This window comes from Nothoprocta perdicaria, unplaced genomic scaffold (assembly GCF_003342845.1).
Source record: "Nothoprocta perdicaria isolate Ctin4 unplaced genomic scaffold, notPer1 scaffold_10, whole genome shotgun sequence".
In the NCBI taxonomy this organism is placed as follows: domain Eukaryota; kingdom Metazoa; phylum Chordata; class Aves; order Tinamiformes; family Tinamidae; genus Nothoprocta; species Nothoprocta perdicaria.
Window position 1 is genome coordinate 8563185 of NW_020454094.1, and position 18935 is coordinate 8582119.

General features: G+C 43.1%; 1 protein-coding gene across 3 annotated transcripts in view; it reads left to right on the forward strand.

Moving 5' to 3' along the window:
* The window catches only part of LOC112947663 (phospholipid-transporting ATPase ID-like), a 78354-nt gene that overhangs the window by 24068 nt on the left and 35351 nt on the right, over positions 1–18935 (forward strand). For all 3 annotated transcript variants that reach the window (XM_026039800.1, XM_026039804.1, XM_026039792.1), the window contains exons 3-8: positions 2508–2566; positions 12499–12612; positions 14735–14833; positions 15883–15944; positions 17557–17629; positions 17753–17823. In XM_026039800.1, the coding sequence (XP_025895585.1) occupies positions 2508–2566; positions 12499–12612; positions 14735–14833; positions 15883–15944; positions 17557–17629; positions 17753–17823 (478 nt within the window). The remainder of the gene's footprint in view (positions 1–2507; positions 2567–12498; positions 12613–14734; positions 14834–15882; positions 15945–17556; positions 17630–17752; positions 17824–18935) is intronic.

Here is an 18935-nt window from a genome sequence, read left to right on the forward strand (position 1 = left end):
TATCAAACCGGGAAGGACGTTCTTTGCTGAGCAATTAGTATGATTATCTGAAATACAGGGCAGGATGGTAAGGGAGAATTTTAACTATGCAGACATAGAGTTGGGCAGGAACAGGATCTGTTCAGCATGTTCATGAAGTGTGCTGGTACAACCCTTCTGTACAGAGGTGGACAATCCTACAGAACCAGAGAGATGAAGTCATAGTATGATACCTAGGAGAGGAAAAAGTGACAACAGAGAAATAATTACAATGGACTTCAAGAAAGAACTCTTCGGTAAATATGGAGAAGTGGTAACTAATATCTCAGGGGAAGGAAACCTGGGGTGGCAGGGGGAATTAAACAGAGCTGTCATTTCCTTAAATAAATTATATTAAGAGAATTAGTGCAAGCTATCATTTTGCAGATAAAGCTTCAGAAGGATGAATAAAATGGCCAAATCACAAGCTTTGCATTCACCTCCGACAGAGGAAGGATGCCTATACAATTTGCACAGCAGGCTTCCTTATCCAGGGCAAACTGTGTGGCAAAGGCAGAAAGTGATAAGAAGCTATCAAGGGCACAGAGGGCAATAAAAATTGTTCTGTAACTGTCGGTTTCTCCAGAGTACTGTAACCCTTCCAGTAAGAGGCAGATCAATGAAGACTTACATCTGTGAGTCAGTGTTTAAAAAAAAAAATGCAAAACATAAAAAGAAAACTCTCTTTTTATTTTTTCTTTAAGTCAAACATCTAACACATTGCTTTCCAGCAGTGGTGGGGAGAGGGAGATTTTTGGCTGAATTAGAGAAGAAAAAGAGCAAGGTAGATGTTTTTCCACTGGTTTTACTGGGCAAAGTTAATTGTGTACTGAGAGAACTGCCTGGAGCTATATTGTCTTTAGGAGATTTTGGAGAACAGACAGGCAAAGTTCAGAAGACTGAGGAAAGAGCAAAAGAGCTTTCTAGGACATTTATCTTGAAACGAGGGGGAGAAGAAAAGCTGTGCAATTATAGATGTATTAGCTTTGCTGCTTTGGTAAATGTTGAAGCAGTCAAACAAACCACTTCATAGTAGTTGGGGAGGGAAGAGATGATTAACAGTCAGCAGTTCAGAAAAACTCCATTAAGGCAAAATTAATTCTGTATTAGTGGCAGGCCTTAGGGCTAGGGAATAAGCCATAGACAACTGTCATGCATCTTGAGAGACAGGCTCAAGATAAAATCACCACAGAGTGAGTCCCAGATTTTTAGAAAAAAATACACTGGCAGTAGTTATCAATGATTCGTTATCAGATTCACGGGACTCATCAGGGATGTATCCTAGATCTGGTATTGAATATTTTTCGTCCAACTTGGCTGGTAGAATAATGAACACATTTAATGAATCTGAAAACAGCACAACCCTGGCAGTAACTGGAAGCACATGGAAAGGTAGTAGCTACAAGCATCCTAAAAGATAGAATTGTTGGAGAAGCAGTAAAAAGAAAATAGATGTAGTTCAATAAGGACAAATGTAAGATTTGCATATCCTGATGAGGCTTTGGCTCTGCCAAAAAGAATCTGAATATGTAGTGGATCATATTCTGGAACACTGCCAGTTGATTCCTGGTAGTGCAAAAGGATATTAGGCAGGGGAGAGTAGTAAAAGTGATGCCGATTTTGACTGATTGACCCATAAGAAGCAACTGAACAAACTGGAGTTGTTTAGCCTAGGGAGGAGAAGACTTGAGTGTGGCATAACAGCTTTCAAATATGTAATAAATTCATCTGTGCTCTGTGTCCTTGGCAAGTCGCATGTGGAACTGCAATCTAAGTAAAAGCAGAAGAGCATTTTTCATCGTCCTATGTCAATTAAATTGAATAATGGCTTTTATGTTAGAGAATATGAAGAAGCTTCCCCCTGCTAAGGACACTGCTGTACTGGAATAGACAGAAGAACAGACCTCAAGAGAGCTTTCTGGAACATTTATGGAGGCTGACAGGCTTGACTGTGCCTTGAAGAAGAGACTAGATTTGATGGCCTCCTGAATTCATGTCCGATGGTCTTGGATTTTTGTGCTGGGGTCATGGCAATGTCCTGTCTGCAGGATGGTGGTAGAACATACATGTGTTTTGCATGAAGAGCACTAGCAGTAGGCTCATGGCAACAAGGAGACTTCAGTGTAGAAGTGGAGCCAAGCAGAGGTTTCAAGCACAGTTGACATTTTTTGCCCAGGAGAACTAATAGTAGAGGTGAATGAACTGCTAAAGCAGTGCTACCTTTGCAGCCAAATATCTGTGTGTGGGAGAGCTCAAGCATGGGCCCAAATTGCTGTTGTAATGGTTCCTAATGCTGCCCTGTCAGTACCATCAGCCTCTTCAGTCCCTTAAAACTAACCATTTAGCACAGATTGTCCCTGATAGTACCTCTTTGCAGATCTTCTTTCCTTTGCTGCTCCTTCATTGCTGTCTATGTGGATTTTGCTCATGTTTAAGCTTGCATCAGTTCTTCCTCTGCAGAAGCCTGATGTGTTTTTTCTCCTTTACAGAGGAAGAGAGACAACTTCAAGCAAACAACCGGGACTTCAATCTACAGTTTGAATATGCGGTAAGTAACCAGCGTGCATTGTTTAATGCAGTTGTATAATCACAGATGTGGTCACATCTGCTTCATGTCTTCACACTGTAAGGATCTTTCCCTTCATGTTCAGTTTGTTATTTCAACTGGTTCATATCAGCACGTGCCAGCTAAGTCTCTGTAAGATGAGGGCTGAAGTCTACTCTTTAGGAAGAAGATTATTCCCCTGGGCTTCACAGGAAGACCCAAACTTTGCATCTTGTTGTATCCTGTGAGAAGATGATGGGAACCAGAAAACATATCAGAGAGGTGTTTCGTTACTGAAACAGGCGTAGAGAGATCTGTCTTTGGAGTCAGCCTGCAAGGAGCAATTGAAAGAGCTCTAACTCTGGAAGAGTTATACCAGAATAACTTCACCCGCTTCTAGAAAATACTGCAAGTCAAGTGTTTGTAGGATCAGGCTTGAAGGCCTTTCAAAAACAGAACCTGCCTGGAAATTTTCTGTTGAAAATATGGCTCCATTTAAAATAAAACATTAGAGGAAATGTGTCAGTTCCTCAGCTCTTGCAGTGAAATCCTCTCTGGCAGGAAGGTTTTGAATCTGGCCTTCATGGCTTCCTGCCAGCTTTTCCTTCCAGCTCCTTAACAGCCTACTTGGGTTCACACTGTGCCATGATATCCATGACTCCAGTAAGCACCATTACACAGCCTGGCTGTGGCCCAGGTCTACCCAGCCCTCACACCAGGCAACCCTGTGGGTAAATTGATTTCCGAAGCTTGGGGACGTTTCTCTGAAGCTGCGCATGCAGGAGGCTGCTGAGCCTGAGCATCTTGACTGTGAGGTGATCTTTCTGTTGAAGTATCCTGGAGTTATGTTTTTTTGGAGCCTATTGTAGCTGCCCACTGATACTGAAAGGAATGTTGTGCATTTCTGTCCTATGCATCTCTGCTCCTGAGTAAAACTGAATGATGAATTCACTTGTCATTCAGTTTTACTCAGGAGCTCCTTTTCATCATTTTGTTTTAGGAACATCAGAAGTGATTTTCATATTTCAGGACTGAAACAACCCAAAATTTCAAAACATTTAAGTTTTTCATGAGATAGAAATTCTCACTTGCCACAAGCTTTGATTATAGGTCTTATTGTAGCTGATCTGCTGGCACAATGAACCTGACCTCCTTCAGTAATCCCCTTTCATCCATGAACAATCCTACATAGACAGAGACTTCCTAGGTGTGGAGCTGCTGACTGAATGTGGTATGGAATTCAGGTACTGAATATGAAATGCCCTGTAGACAATATGTGTAAAGGGCTGTGCACCACGGATACCTTGTCAGACTTGGTGATTTGAGATTAAGAAAATGTATTTGATTTACATAAAGCCTGCAAGTACAGCAAGGGGATTGGCATTGCCACTGTGCAAGGATTTATTTTCTTTGGATGTTGCAGGGCAGAGTATGAGCTGAAATGGGACAGTGAAGGAGGAAGGAGAGGTTAAACAGTCTCAGGGCACAGAGGGAAAGCCAGAAGCTCTTGTCCTGAGTCTGTCTCTGTGAAAAGACATCATAAAACGGATTTTGCATGTCACTGCTTCCTGTCCAAGGATTTGCAAATAACCAAAGTCAAGGAGAGGGCACTGAGAGCTCTGGAGAGTATCTGCAGAAGTGGATTGTTTTGATATGAAAGAGTAGGCAGTCAGACAGCCAGCTCGATATGATCTGTAGGAATTTGACAGTGAGTTTCTGTTAACCAACCCTTCATGTTAGTCAGTTTTACCCCGTGATTTCTGGAATCCAGTGTGAATCAAGGCTTGGAAATTCTAGACGACTCTCTAGAAAAAGCAATGTCTTGAGGTGGTGCCCTGGTGGGGTGGTACTAAAGAACTGTCCTTAAGTCATGATGCAAGCACTATCCTGGGCTGCCTATTTCCAGTAAGCCCTGATAACTCAGGTCATATTTATGAAGTTCCCCTTAACATGATGTTTGAAAAGGAACTAATCTTGCTTAAAATTACTTAGGACCACATGTTATAGATTGCTGCATACCTCTGGAAATGCCCAAAAAGGGAGATCCTCCTTTCTCCTTCCCATTAGCATATATATGATGCTCCTGAAAGTTAGCTCTGCTTCTCCTGTAGTCTGCTGGAAGGGTGAAATTTGGCCCCCTTCCTCACTTTTGTATTTGTCTAAATACTGTAAGGCTGCACTGCTGAGCACATGTGATCCAGTGGGACTGAAACTATGCTGACTCCATGTGTGTCCTGGGCTGTTGAAGCACAACAACTTTGAGGGGCAGTTGGCGCTCAGTGTACTGTCAGTTTCTGGGCATCTTAATTGCTATCTCCTGCAGCTGCAGTCCTCCCTGCCCACGTCATCTTCCCACCTATATCTATTTAATTGACCTCTGTATAGGGAGACAACAGAAGCTGGGATTGCCTAGGCTTCGTTGTGATACTCAGCAGTTCTGGCCAGGACAATCTGTCTGCCTGGACAGCTGCATAGGTGGTTGGAGTGTTCTTCATAGGGCCAAGAGGAAGACAGTTGTCCCTCAGCTTTTGATCCCACAACAGGGAGATCAGTCCTGGATTGAGACTCTTGTCCCAAGGCAGAATTGTCCTCTTGTCCCAGGAAGTTTACGCTATCTAGTTATTTCCAGATAGATAAAAGGGATACAAGGCAGAAGCTGGAAAGAAATATGATAAGGTAACAACGCTTAGAAAGTGTTTCAGGTGGTGTAAACCACAGGGGTGAGGTTCACTTTGCTTGGTAGTTTAAGGCTTTGTTAGCTCTAAAACCTATAGAACAGGTTCTTGTAACAAAGGTAATTGAGAGGATAAATGTTTCTTCAGGGTGATGCAGGTGTTGAAAAAGGCCAAGAGAAGAAGAGAAAAAAAAAAAAAGGAAAATGCAAATAGAGGTTCTTCTTACTGTTGCTGCCAGGCTGTTTGTCACAGCTGCTCGTGTACAGGTTTGAACCTTTCACTAAAAGGACAATTTATTTTATGTTGGCATACATCAAAAGTACAAAAATGCTTTGTCCTTGTTTAGGCCCAGTGAGAACAAGGAAGTGGGAGCACAGGATCAGAGGTAGATGTGTGGCCCTGGGTAGTTTGTGGTTATCTTTCCTTCGTGGTGCAAAGTCTACAGGATATTTGAAACGGAAGAAGTGAGGAGCTGAGAAAATCTATTGTTTATGGAGTGTAACATCGTTCTGGAGGTTACAGAAAGTTGGCCTTCCTGATATGAAGCAAGACTCTGGAATATTCTCAAACCAGCTTTGCAGAAACATGATGCTGCACTGTGTCTGCTAGTTCATGTAAGTGAACTTACATCTGAGTGTTGAGATCCATCACGCTTGGGCTTGTGGAAGACTTCAGAAAGCACATTCCCTTCCAGAGCTCATCAGAACTCAACAGAGAGGTCATGCTTCAGTGTGTCACTGTGAACTACTCCAGCAGTGGCAGGAGAGAAGGGTTAGACAGGGTATGGAAGGCTGGGCTGGTGAGGTGAAGAAGAGGACAGAAGTTGCACATAGTGGAAATCCTCATGTTTAAGGACAGCAACTACAGGGGATCTTTTGGGAGCACATTGGTAGGTCAGGATTTAGTTGGACTTGCTATGAAATCACTGGTGTATGCTGAAACTGGAGCTTCAGACTGGTCAAACGTCCTTGGCTCTACTCTGCACAGCAAGAATAGAATTAGAAAAATAGATTTGATCTGTTTTATCTAAGCAGAGAAGTGCTGTGCAGTTAACTGGAGAGACTGACTGTGAAGGTATGTGCTACTCTCCAGCCCCAAGATACTTAGCAATGAGTTAGAAACCAAGTGTGAGTGAGACATATGCAAAGGCACTTAATTCAGCACAGAAATGGATTTGAGATTGGTCTGCAAAAGTGAAAGGTCAATTCCAAATCCTTTGCTCATTCACACTGTAGGCAGGCAGATTCTCCCTGACTTTAATATGAAATTTGTCTAAAGATTGAAAGTGAGGAGCAGGGTGCCATGTGGTCTAGGGAGATTTAAGGAGTATAATTAATGTTCTTACGTGACACAATTCAGTGTGGCCATCCTGTCCCCAGCACAGCGGCAGCTGCTCCAGTGTGAATCCACTGTGATGATCCTCATCTGTACCTCGCTGTCTACAGACATTCTGGAGAAGAAAATCTCTTCTGAAGATTTTTCATGTTTCCTCTCATTTACATTCTCTTATTTCTTCAGTTTCATGGTGGAATTCAGCACAGCTGCAGGAGGACGTCACGAAGGGCTGCAAAAACAACTTTGAGTTTGGCCTTCAGACAATAGCAGAGGAAATGCAGGGCCCATGAGTCAAAGACAAATTTCATCTTGGATCATGATCTGGGGTCAAACTAGCATCCTTTCTGCAGGGCCGGCAGTAAGGGGGCCTGCTTGGACTCTGTTTTTATTTTCCTTGGTCACCTGATAAACTCACTGGATAAACTCACTGGAATAGGAGACTCATATAGCTTTCTATGGCTGATAGTGCCCTTGGCTGGAGCAGCAGCTGGGATTTCATCTTTTTGAAATAATGAGAGCAAGGGTCTCAGACAGTGAGCTCAGACTCAGCTCCTTTTCCTGAACTCTGATGGAAAAGGATGTCATCATGTGGGTCATTCTCCGAGACCCTTGTCAGTGTGGTTGATGGCAGCAGTTTGATCACATACGGAACCTGCAAACGCTTCCCAGTATTCCTCAAGCCCGAGGCTAAAAGGAATGTAGCATAACCATGTGAAAAGTGATCTGAGTAGTTCTTGAATGAATAAGTAGAGCAGCAACCTGCAGTGCTCTTTCTGTATTTAGGGAGGTGTTACCTGGAGAACCCAAAGGGCAGCTGCACTGGGAAATCACTGCCAGGAAGCAGCAGAGGCAGGGCTGCTGCATGAGAGGGGACAAGCTGGGACCTGGGGATGACTCCAGGACAAGCAGGACCCTCCGTGACCAAGGCACAGTCCTGCAGCATGTGATCAATACGGGCAGGGCAGGTGACTGGAGGCAGGATCCATCCTGATAGTCTCAGGCAAAGGGAGGGGATGAACAGTGTCCAGGGTCCGTTCTGGGAGTGAGGATGTGACACCAGGCAAGTGATGCCACCCCCTTCAACCTCTCTACATTCCTCCACTCCGGTAGGGTAACAGTACCCACCACAGGGATGCCCTACTGATTAACGCTTCTGCAATGGGATGATTCCATCTGAAAGGAATGACATAGGAAAGAAATCCTAATGAATATGTTTTCCTAGAGGTTTTCGTGGCATGCCCACTTTATAATTGTGTTCTGGAATTCTTGAATTCTGTTCTTCAGAATTCTGGAATTCTATTGCTGCGAAGAGGCAGAGAGGGTTAAAGGGTTGTATATGTAACAAATTCCCAAAACTGTTAATGAAAGAAAAGGAGAAAAGAAAGGAGCGTGGGTCGGATATGAATCTTTCTGTTGCTGGTGTTTTGTCAGTCTTTTGCTTCTGGGAAGGAGAATAAAATCTTTACAGGGACCAGATGAATCCCCACTGACTTCCTATAGGCTTTTCTCTTGCGTTGGGCTTGTAGTCAAACAGGACTGTGCTGCCTATGGCAGTTGCATGTTCTCAAGTCGTGCTACTGCTGTTAAACAAAATGTCATTGCAGTGAGCTCCAGCATTTGCCTTCCAGGGCTTTATCAAAGCACCTGGGAAGGCTGTTTCTGTTTCTCAGCTGCTTTGCCAGTTTGCATCTCGTACCACGCTGGCCCCGGTGCTACTGGCAGGTGTCGTGGCACAAAACCTCCCCGCGGGACAGCCAGGTTTGCTGTGGGTTTTGCCCTGAGGCAGTCTGTCCAGCTGTGAGCGACTAACATATGTCACTAATCTGGGAATATAAATTCAGACAGGTAGCTGCTCCCATACCTACCCTGTCTGAGCATCACCCCGTAACCTGACCACAGAGGCAGCCGTGTCTCATGTATCCAGTGGCTTTTATGGGGAGCAGGGCGTTTGTTCAAGGAACAAAGGTAGGAACCATCTGCTGAGCGGTTCCCTGTGCTCTGGCCTCACTGACACAGGCGGGATGCTGTGACACCCCCGAAGCAGCAGCTCGTCAGCCTGGTCTGCACTTGTTTAACTGCAGTGCTCGAAGCACTCTTCTTAGGGACAGCATTTTGTGGAGTCACGCTTCCAGGAGGTGTGATTCTAGCCCCTGAAAAGAGCAGATTAGAATAATCCATCACGCATAGGCAGTGTTGTTCTTGTGTCAAGCTTTGCATCTGTAGTTCTTCAAACTGAAGGTTGGCATCCACTGTCACTCCTACGGACTCAGGAGACAGGACATGCAGAGGATGGGTCCAGGGTCATAGAGGAAATCTAGGGCAGAGCTAATTATACAGGTAAAGCTCCTGATTCCCACCTTGGTACATGGCTCATAGCGCTGCTTTCCTTGGATGTTTGATTTTTGTAATTCTGTAGGAGAAGGAGATGCTCCTGTAAGGCCACATGATTCTTAATTGCTTTGTCCGAGATTTTTCCTCTCCATCACTTTTCTGACGTGGAAGTCTCCCCCAGCAAAGACAGAGCACAGGGGCAGTATGGAGAGTGTTGCATTAGACGCATTGCTTATAAAATGATGCTCCATATGGCTTGTTTAACACACTACAGTGCTGCACCTTTCCTTGGTACTCCTCCTATCCCACAATAAGGTTCTTGTACTTATGTAAATGAATGAAAGGTCACAGTGGCATCACGAAGTGGGCTAAGATCAGGAGCAGAAGCTGCCTGAGGTTTCCCTCTGTGAACAGAGAGCCTGGGTGTCAGAGCACACAACCCTGGTGCAGTGCATGAGAACAGAAATGGTTTTTTTTACAGAGAGTTTCATCTGTATCCTTGAAATGGGAATTCAGAGCCTTGAAGTAGTAAGAGTGAAGTTTTCCCTAGCTTGCTTTTAATCATTTAGTATTTACATTCCCATAGCCCTGAAAGGCCGTGGACAAGTTTACTTGTTGAATTATAAATTTGCAAACTAATTACTATGTGTTTTTATTTCTTTTTTTCTTTTTATTTTCTTTTAGTGCTTGGTTTTAATTACAGATGGTGGAACAGTCAGGCAGGCAGTGATCAACTGGCCACCTATCCTCACCCTGTGCCCTGTAGTGGCCCAAGATCCCAAAAGAGAGAGTCTGACAAACAATATCATGAACTTGAAGCTCTATGCAGAAAATATTGGATGGCCTGGTCCTTGTTAAGCATTTGGAAGCTGTTATGTTTGGGGGTTTTAACATGCTTAATGACAATAGGAAACAGAATGAATGGCTCTGCTTCATGCAGTGGTTTTCTTGACGTAATTAATGGTCTGAAATAGAAGGCAGGAATTGAAATAAACCACTCCCGTTCTTTTCCTATCCACCTCTGAGGTTCTGCAGACAAAGTCCTTTAAACTTTATGTGAGTGTTTATGAGCAGTTTTTCTCACATTGTATGTGGCTGCCTCCTAAACCTGATGACGCATGAATGTCAGGCCTCCTGTACGGACTTTTTCCTGCAGCTACTGTCTTCTCTTTTTACAGTAAGTTACAGTAATGTTTTTCTTCAGATTAGCAGGGAAGAAGCCTCTTCAGCTGCAGATTTTATTAAAAAATCTTCTGGACTTTATGTCTACTGGACAGTGACTTGTCAGGCAAATTCTTTAGTTCTTTGCAGTTTGGGTTTACAGAGGATGCTGCTATTTCATTCCTGTGTTTTAGCAGTGTCTGTGGAGCACAGTTTAGGAGCTTTGAAATAAACCAAATTTAAAGATGTTTGGTGACATTTACTAACATTTAGATCACAGGCAGAGGTAACTACACCCGGAGACGATTACGTGATGCCAAGAAATAGGCAACATTATTTAAGTGATGATCTCTGGTAAGCATCTCTTCTTGTTGGAGTGTGCTCAGCTGAAGGACTTGGTTAGTTCTTCCATTGAAGCACTCGTAGAGGCTACTGACTGGCTTATACAAAAAACTAATACTCAATTATTCTTAATAATTTCGTAATGATGAGGACTGTTGTACTTTGTGTCTGGACACAGCCAGGAATCCAGGCACAGTCTGAACTGGAATAGCTTCCTCCATGTCCCCTTCATGGTGGTCGTGTTGAGTAGTTAGCTAAATTGCTTAAGCAATTGATTTAATGTTTGGTTTAATGATAATTGGCTTAATGTAAACAGGCTGGTGTGAGCCAGCATCTGAGTAGAGATCCTGGACTAACGCATGGATTGGAAGTGGTCTGTAGCTTGGATTTAGTAGCTGTATGTTCAGAGGAGTTTAGGTCCATCCCAACTTTGCACTATCTAAAGGTTATTCCAATACTGCAGTCACCACTTGCTATCTGCTGCTCATCTATTACTGCGTGGAGCTGCACTGCACAGGGTCTGCCCCTCTCTGCTGTCACACCTTAGCTGCCCTTGAGAGGGCTGAACGAACCTTTCTGCAGGGCTGCTCTGGGTTCATTTTAGGTGTGTTGGCAACAGCTTGCATACATATTTACATGACTAAACAGGGGTGAATATTTGATAAACTTCCTACAGAAAGAAAATCTAGCACACTTGAGTAGTAGCTGCCCTTCCTTGGAACACTGGGAAAAGTATGTGCCTAAAGATGTCCTTGGGCAAGGAAGAGACTTGCAGGCCACATTTTCTGTCCTGATGTCCACAGCGCTCTCGGTCCTTGTTATCATGACTCTCTGCTCATATTATGCCTCCATCTTTGCTCAGTTTATCACTTTGTACTTTGTTGTGCCCTTTAGACATTGCATTTTAGCCGCCCTCCAGACCCAGACCTATTGATATTCCAGGTGAGTGTCCCGTTTGGTAACAATAAATCTCTGGGGTGTTGCTAGACCTTCAGTTTGGGGTCCCATGTTGTTGCTAGAGCCCCGAACAGCAAGATCTTTGGTATGGTCCACTCTGGAAAAATAATATAGAAATTATATAAAAATGGATACGTAGATAATGCTGCTTTGACTGCTGTGCTGCAGAGAGGCACAGAGAGATGTGGGCTGCTCCAGGGGCTGGGTGTAGCCTGGAGCAGCTACAAAGACCATTACATAGCAGAGACAGATCTGAGCTATATATAGCTAGCTGGTAGGCTCAATAGGATGGATTGAGCCCGTCCCTTAAATGGGTAGAATTACATCAGAATGCTATGAGTTTTGGGGAGGAAAATGCCTGTGACATCTATCTTTGGCCTTTCTTCTCCAGTTTGAAGAAGACAGGAAGGGGAGTAGCTATTGCCCATGGCTGGAGGGGCTGCCTGCAATTCAAAAAGGAAATCAGAAATAGGAAACAGAGTTGAGACTTGCCTACAGAAACGCTGAGTTCTTGGGTCAGTCCTTTGCACAACACTGCATTCGAGGGGGCTTTGTGGAACAGAAACAAGCAGCCTCCTCGCGTTGCTGTGCAAGATGCTGCTGAATCAGCTGAGAGCTTTAAGATCAGATTCAGGCCCTGGGCAGACCTGTCGTTCCTATGTGCTTGTTGAGCTCACTGGTGCTTAGAAGTCTCAGGAGAAGCTAGGGGTAACTAACACAGCATTTTCTGATGCTGCTTTGTCGATGCTAGCAAGAAAATGCTAATATCTGAGGTGTGTTCTGGATGCAGCTTTTAATTCTCTTTGTGTATCTCATAAGTGGAAAAATAAAAGTAAAACATATCTCTCACCCATATGAGTATATATCAGTATAAGTAAATACATGTGCCTGTTTTTATCTGGAATTGCACTGACATAAACTGCACATCAGCTTTTCACCAATTCCATGAGGAATTCGGTCTGTTTATCCAAACTCAGCATGACTGTATTGGGGAAAGGAAATGTTTTGTGAGATGCTGCTGGAAACAATGCTATTGCTAAATATAAGCAAGTAAAAACACAGTCGAAATGGGTTGTGCTGTAATTTTTGTTTCCTGTTTTACCAATTCTATTTTTTGCCTTTCTTTCCCTACAGAGCAATTCAATTAAAACTTCAAAATACAACTTCTTCACTTTCCTGCCTCTCAACCTGTTTGAGCAGTTTCAGCGAATAGCCAATGCTTATTTTCTTTTCCTGCTGATTTTGCAGGTAGGAATTCACTGTGCTGTTTCTAACCGATTGTGTTGTCTGTTATCAAAGGCTGGCTCTGGCTTGCTAATTGTAATGAAGTGCAAGCTATCCGCCTGGGAGGGATGAGCATCTCAGCAAAGCCTCAAACTAGATAGAAAGTAGGGCAGAAAAAACAATTTCTTCCATTACCTTGGAATATGAAAGCTTGAACTAAATGAAAAAAAATTTAATTAAAGTTTTCAACAGGTTATGAGCGTTTTTATGCCCTGCCCTTCTGGCTCTTTGTGCCTGCATCTGAAGAAGAACAGATTTTGCCTGGAAAGGAGGGAGTTAATGTCAGGAAGGCTGACAGTGGCACCTAGTTTGCCTAGAGCCAAATATTGCTCTCTGCTCGGTTGGGAGAGGCAGGTCTCTAATATGGAGCGTGTCTAACAGCGGCGACGCTCTTGCACCCTGCAGCTCTCAATGGCACAGTTGCACTTTGCCCAGTGCTGCTGATAATGCTGCTGTTTCTGAAAGCTGAGCATATCAGAGCAGTTGATATCAGTATTTCTGCCCTTTTAAATTTTGCTAGAATACGGATAAAAGCTGTATACTTTGTCATTTCTGAGTCATATTGGAATACACATAATCAAGAAAAGGTTTTGTTTTTAATATATGATAGTATAATATTTTAAATGTAATCATTTCAGTGCAAACAAGTTTGCAAAACAATCTTTTCCAGACCATCTTTTTCTCTCTTAGGTCTAAAATGTGTAGGCAAAATTCTGTTAAGGCTAGAGCAAACTATACACAATCTTCTTTGCCTGTTTACAGAGCCCAAAATTGGGAAATTTCAGCCCACATGTATATTTTGCAAGAAACTAGTTTATAGTAAAAACCATATTTTCATCTAAGCTGACAGTCCTGCTCCTGTGTTGTACTGCACTCTAGCTGTTTGTCAAATTTAGAATGTTTCAAGCCATTAAATTCCTCAACTGTGTCTTTTGCTGAACCATTTAGAAGTTAATTTATTTAAAAAATGTATAGCTTTTCTGCTTTGTTTATCAAAGTAGGCAAGTATATCCCTTATCTGCTGTGTCCCTGTAGGGCTGACAGAATCTCTGCCTGCATCCAAAGCAGTTTTGAGGGACTGGCTTGCAGGGACTTTGCCTCCCACTCCATAGGCAGAGCCCAGTGCAACGTGTCCCCCCAGTTAGGGGACAACATAGAAGTTAGGTGGCTCTGCACCCTCCACAGCTGCACAGGGCTGCTCTTGGCTCTGCACCTCATTTCCTTTGCCTGGATTTGCTGATGCTTGCAAATCTAGCACAGATCTTGGCTGCGACAGTGGAGCAGAAGGAGTGATCCCAAAAACCAGCTCTGCAGTCTTAAGAATCCAGCTCTTTTAGTGGCAAATCTGTCACTTTGATCATTCCCATGGAGTTGACACTGCCCAAAAACATTCTAATGGACATGATGATGCTGGAGTCACATTGCTTCCATCATTAGTGCTGGTCTTCTAGAGGAAGGAAAGAGCTGTGCTGGGGTAAGGCATCTTTGTATCAGTGACAGCAAAAGGGCTTTGACCAGCAGTTATTTTCAATTCTTAGGTCCTCACACTAGCAAAACTGTGGGAAGCAAAAATGGCTCTGTTGATCTAGTAAGGGCAAGGTCAGCTCTGGCAACAGCTGCCTGTTGTTTATTGACATGAAGTTTTCTGCAGCAAAACAACAAGAGTTACAGAAACAAAAATAGAAGCCTCTGAAGGGTCTGCACATCAAGCCTTGCTTAGATAGCTGTGTCCCTCTCACCAGGCTTGTCCATTGCAGAGTCTCTAGCAAAAATCCACGGAGGAATTTGTAATTCTAATGGTACAAACAACAAGGGAGAGCAATCCTTTGCTGAAAGCTCAATTTTTATATCCTGAATTACAGCTACACTTGTAAGCAAAGCATCGTGTCTCTGGCTCTTCCACTTCGTGGGGTGACATGTAAGTGACAGGATAGCATCTCTGTCTTGATTCTGTACTCAGATATCATAGAAAAGTGTAGTCTGTAGCTTCCCCAAAATACAGGGTTTTATTTCCTTCTTTTTACCGAACTAAAAGGAAACGTCTCAACCCAGATCTCTCTTTTATTTTTATTTTTTTGTCCTGCAGCTGATTCCTCAGATTTCCTCATTGTCCTGGTTTACGACAGTGGTGCCCCTGGTGCTGGTGCTGACTGTATCAGGAGTCAAGGATGCCATCGATGATTTCGTAAGATTACTGCCCTGGACTTCAGAGTTTGCTCAGTGCTCTTCAGGCCTTTGACTAAAGCAAACTATTGAAAACAAACACAGCCAGTGGCCTAGAGCTGGAGAATTGGTCTGTGGCCAACATGGGGGGCTGAGATTAGATTCCCAAACCTATATACTTCGTTACCTAAAAAGGACCCAGAATTTTTTGATTGCTGAAATTCCAAGCTGCAGCCCAGCAGCTCCATTGGTTTTCTGTGGAACTGGTTAGCCTGTCTGCAAGTATGATAGAAATACTTGACTACCTGCACAGGAGTCTATTCTTAGGCTTCCACTTTGGAAACCCATTCTCTGCTATCTACATCCTTTGCATCTATGTGTAGGGAGCCTCATGCTAGGAAAGCACATTTGGTAGAAATTATATATGCAATCTGGATGTGGTTTTTCAGGCTTGCCCAGCCTTGGCTGAAATTTGCTCCCATCAAAGCCAGTAGTAAAAGTTCCATTGACCACAGTGAGTAATACTAGGCTGAAGCTGAGTTTAGCACTTGATTTTTGTCTGCCTCTTTTTTTTTTTTTTTTTTTAATCCATTTGACACCCTAGCTTGGTCTGGGGAGACGTAGTGCCATTTTTGTGGAGTATAAGTGGTCGGGGATGGTAAGAAGCTCTCCCAGGAAACAATACTAGAACATTTGTGGCCACTTTCCATATCAGAGCAGGGGAACGAATTTCTCTGGATTCTTAGTTTACAAAACTCTGATGGGGCGGACCAATCTCAATGGAGTCAGGACTGTGCTAAGTGGCACACAAGATCTACACTCCTTCCTCTCTCTAAGAGCAAGCCCCATGTCACCTTCCTATCTGCAATCCAGCTATGCTATGTCCTGCTAGTGAAACATCATCTCAGCTGAGATTCAGCTACAGCTTTAATCTGTCTTTGCATTCGTGCCTGTAGTGACATTGCCATTTATTCCAGTTGGCTGAAACATAAAATGTTAGCATATTGCCTAAAGATGTTGTATGCTTGATTTCCGGGAAATGTTTTTTGATAATGCTGATCAACTTTCCAGAATCGACACAGAAGTGACAACCATGTCAACAACCGCCCCGTCCAGGTGCTGATCAATGGCATGTAAGTCTTGTCTCTTCTGCTGATATTTCAACTGAATATTTACCACTGGGGAGAGCTTTTTATTGCTGTTTTGTGTGTCCAAATGATTCTCCAAAGCACTAAGTTCCCAAAGAGCACTAAGCAATATAAAATGGAAGTTTCTTTCACTTTTTTTTTCACAGTGCTCAGTGGCATCCTGGTCTACTGATTAAAGTATCTAAAAGACAGTACCACAATCAGTGTAGACATTGCAGCTGTAGCCCTGCAAAGAAAAAAAGTAAACTATTTATTTTCCATTATCCATATATTTTTAAATAGATAATGCCTTGAGAGTATCTTGTTATTTTACTCTACCCTAGAGATGCCAAGCAAGTCCATTTGTGTTTATTTCTGAGCCAAGCAGAGCTAAACATAATCAACAAGTGTTTTTAGATGAATAAAAACACGAGTCACTTCTCCATGCATGTTTTAATGCTTTCAGTGTGTCTACTTATGCATGAAATGCTTCTGCCTTAGAGGTATTCAAAATATTCCAGCTGTATGTCTTAGGTATTGTATTGCTGGCCCTGTTTTTTCCATCAGGACAAAGGAAAAAAACAAAAACCAGAATCTTTGACTTTCATAGCAGACAGATGAGCTCTGTTCTTGCAAGTCCGTGGAGTCCAAGTGTCCGTAAGACACAGATTTTGACAGCTGTGAAGTCCCTGGTGACTCTCCTATTTTTTTTCTGTACTATAGATAGCAGTACATTGTATAAACGCCAACAGATGTTTGAACAGTTAAAAATATAATTGGAAACTGAAGAACAGGAACATAGTTCTTGTGTTTTCAGCTAAATAACCCAGTTTCTTATTCTACTGTGTATTAGTTACTGTGTCTACTGAGCATTTATTTTGAAATACAAATTTGCTAATATTCTGACGGTTTCAAAAAAAACGAGAAACCAAGTCCTGCCCAACACTGACTTAAAACAAATAAGAAAGGACTGAAATGAACTCAAGCTTGAATCCCAGCACTATTTTGAAATAGCTCCTTTTATTTTTCATCTGGAGGTTTTTCAGATACAGCTAACATGATTTGTTTGGATTGGCACTTGCCATTTAGCTGGGCATCTTCATTAGCACCACAAAGGCCATTGCGGGCACTGGCTTCACCAGCTGTAGCACTTTTGACTGCAAGTCCCTCTCAGAGGCAGATTTGCAGCTCTGGCCCTTAACCTGGCTTAGAGAAACTAGCATACCTGGCAGTTTTCCCAGTCTTCTGGGATATCTGTTGTAATGAAGGAGAGAATTCTTTGTAAGCCAGCGTCGCTCTCCACAGAAAGGAGTAATCAGTCTGGACAAGGCAGTGCATATGGACTGTGTGCTGTTGTGAGGCCTGGTTTCAACCTTACATGTGTCACCTGCACCTGCAAGGTTATGACTTGTGATAACGACCACTATTATTACTATTCTGTAGCACGATAGTCTCTTAGAGCTTAGCATGGACCAGGCCACAAGCTGGCAGGGCCTGCTCTATTTACCTGCAGTTCAGTTCCTCACAGCATTGCAGTCTGGCTTCAGGAGCAGAGCTGAGGCTCCTAGGTTCCTAGTGCATTTGCTTGATGTGCTTATTAAAAGGAGTTTCCTTGCAGGTTGAAGGATGAAAAATGGATGAATGTCCAAGTGGGGGATATAATAAAACTAGAAAACAACAACTTTGTGACAGTGAGTACAGTTTCTCTCCATTGTGTGCCCGATTATCCTCCGTAATTACTTTCCTCACTCAAAAGTGGTGTGGTTGCTTTCCAGCTGTGTTAGCTCATGCCACATCTGTTTGTCTGTGTTCAGGCCGATCTACTGCTACTGTCGAGCAGTGAGCCACACAGTCTGACATACATCGAGACAGCTGAACTGGATGGGTAAGTGAGCCTGGCCCTCGAGCACAACCACTGCCACTCACACAAGGCCATATCTTGTGGTGACCCGTGATGCCATGAAGAGAAGCTCTGTGTCTCTAGTGCCAAGTTCAGAGGTGATTCACAAGAGCTGTCACCGTGTATCCTGCTAGGTCAATGGCCAGGATTGTGCATGGTTAGTGAAGATTAGTTGTATTTGCCTGCTGTTTTGTCCCTCATCGTTTCTGCACTGAAACCACCTAAAAATGGTGCAGAAACCAGTGCAGAAACCACCACTGCCTAGGGCATTTCCCTACCCTGCACTTCTATTATTTGCCAAACAGTTGAAAGTTATTTCAGCTTTCCTGCTAGGTAGGTTTATCACTAGACGGAAGCACAATTGCTTAGCTCCAACATGCTGCACGGAACAGTTGCTATCAGATCCATTATTTATTCAGTCAAGCAATTACCTGATGTGGGATGCAGGATTAAATCAAAATGCACCTTGTTACCTATGATGGCTTTTGTAGCAATAGTTTCTTAATACTTAGAATAATCTTCAGGTAAGTGTCTTGGAAAACAATGTCTTCTGGTGGATATCCTTCACTCTTGCAAATCAGAGGCTTTGTACCCTCTGATTTTTAGTTCCCCCAGCACTCAGAGTTAGCTTACATTTATTCCCAAAATATCTGAAGTCACTGGCAGCAGTCTTCTAGTTTTTATGTCTGCCTTAGTCTTTCCTCTTAACCAAATTATTTAGATGAAGTAATCACAATGAGTAGCTCCAAAAATTTGGCTGTACAACAGCTGTTGTACAATCTGCTATATCCATGCACATAGCAAAGGCATCCAAACTTTGCTTTTTGCAGGCTACAAGTGGCCACAAGTTAGAGGGGCTGCAACTAATTTGTATTAATTGGAATAAACTGGAGATGACCTTGTTTATGATGCAGTTTGCATACCTTTTCTGTATTGGCTGGAGCCATCCTCAGTTTGGCCTTGTTTGAACAACCAAATAAAATGAGAGAGACCCAGTCTCTCCAGACAGCTGCTACACACAGCGATTTGGACTTTCTTCTTCTACTTTCTACTGAAAATGAGCCTGTAGCTTTGGCTCATGTGAGTGCTGGGGAAAA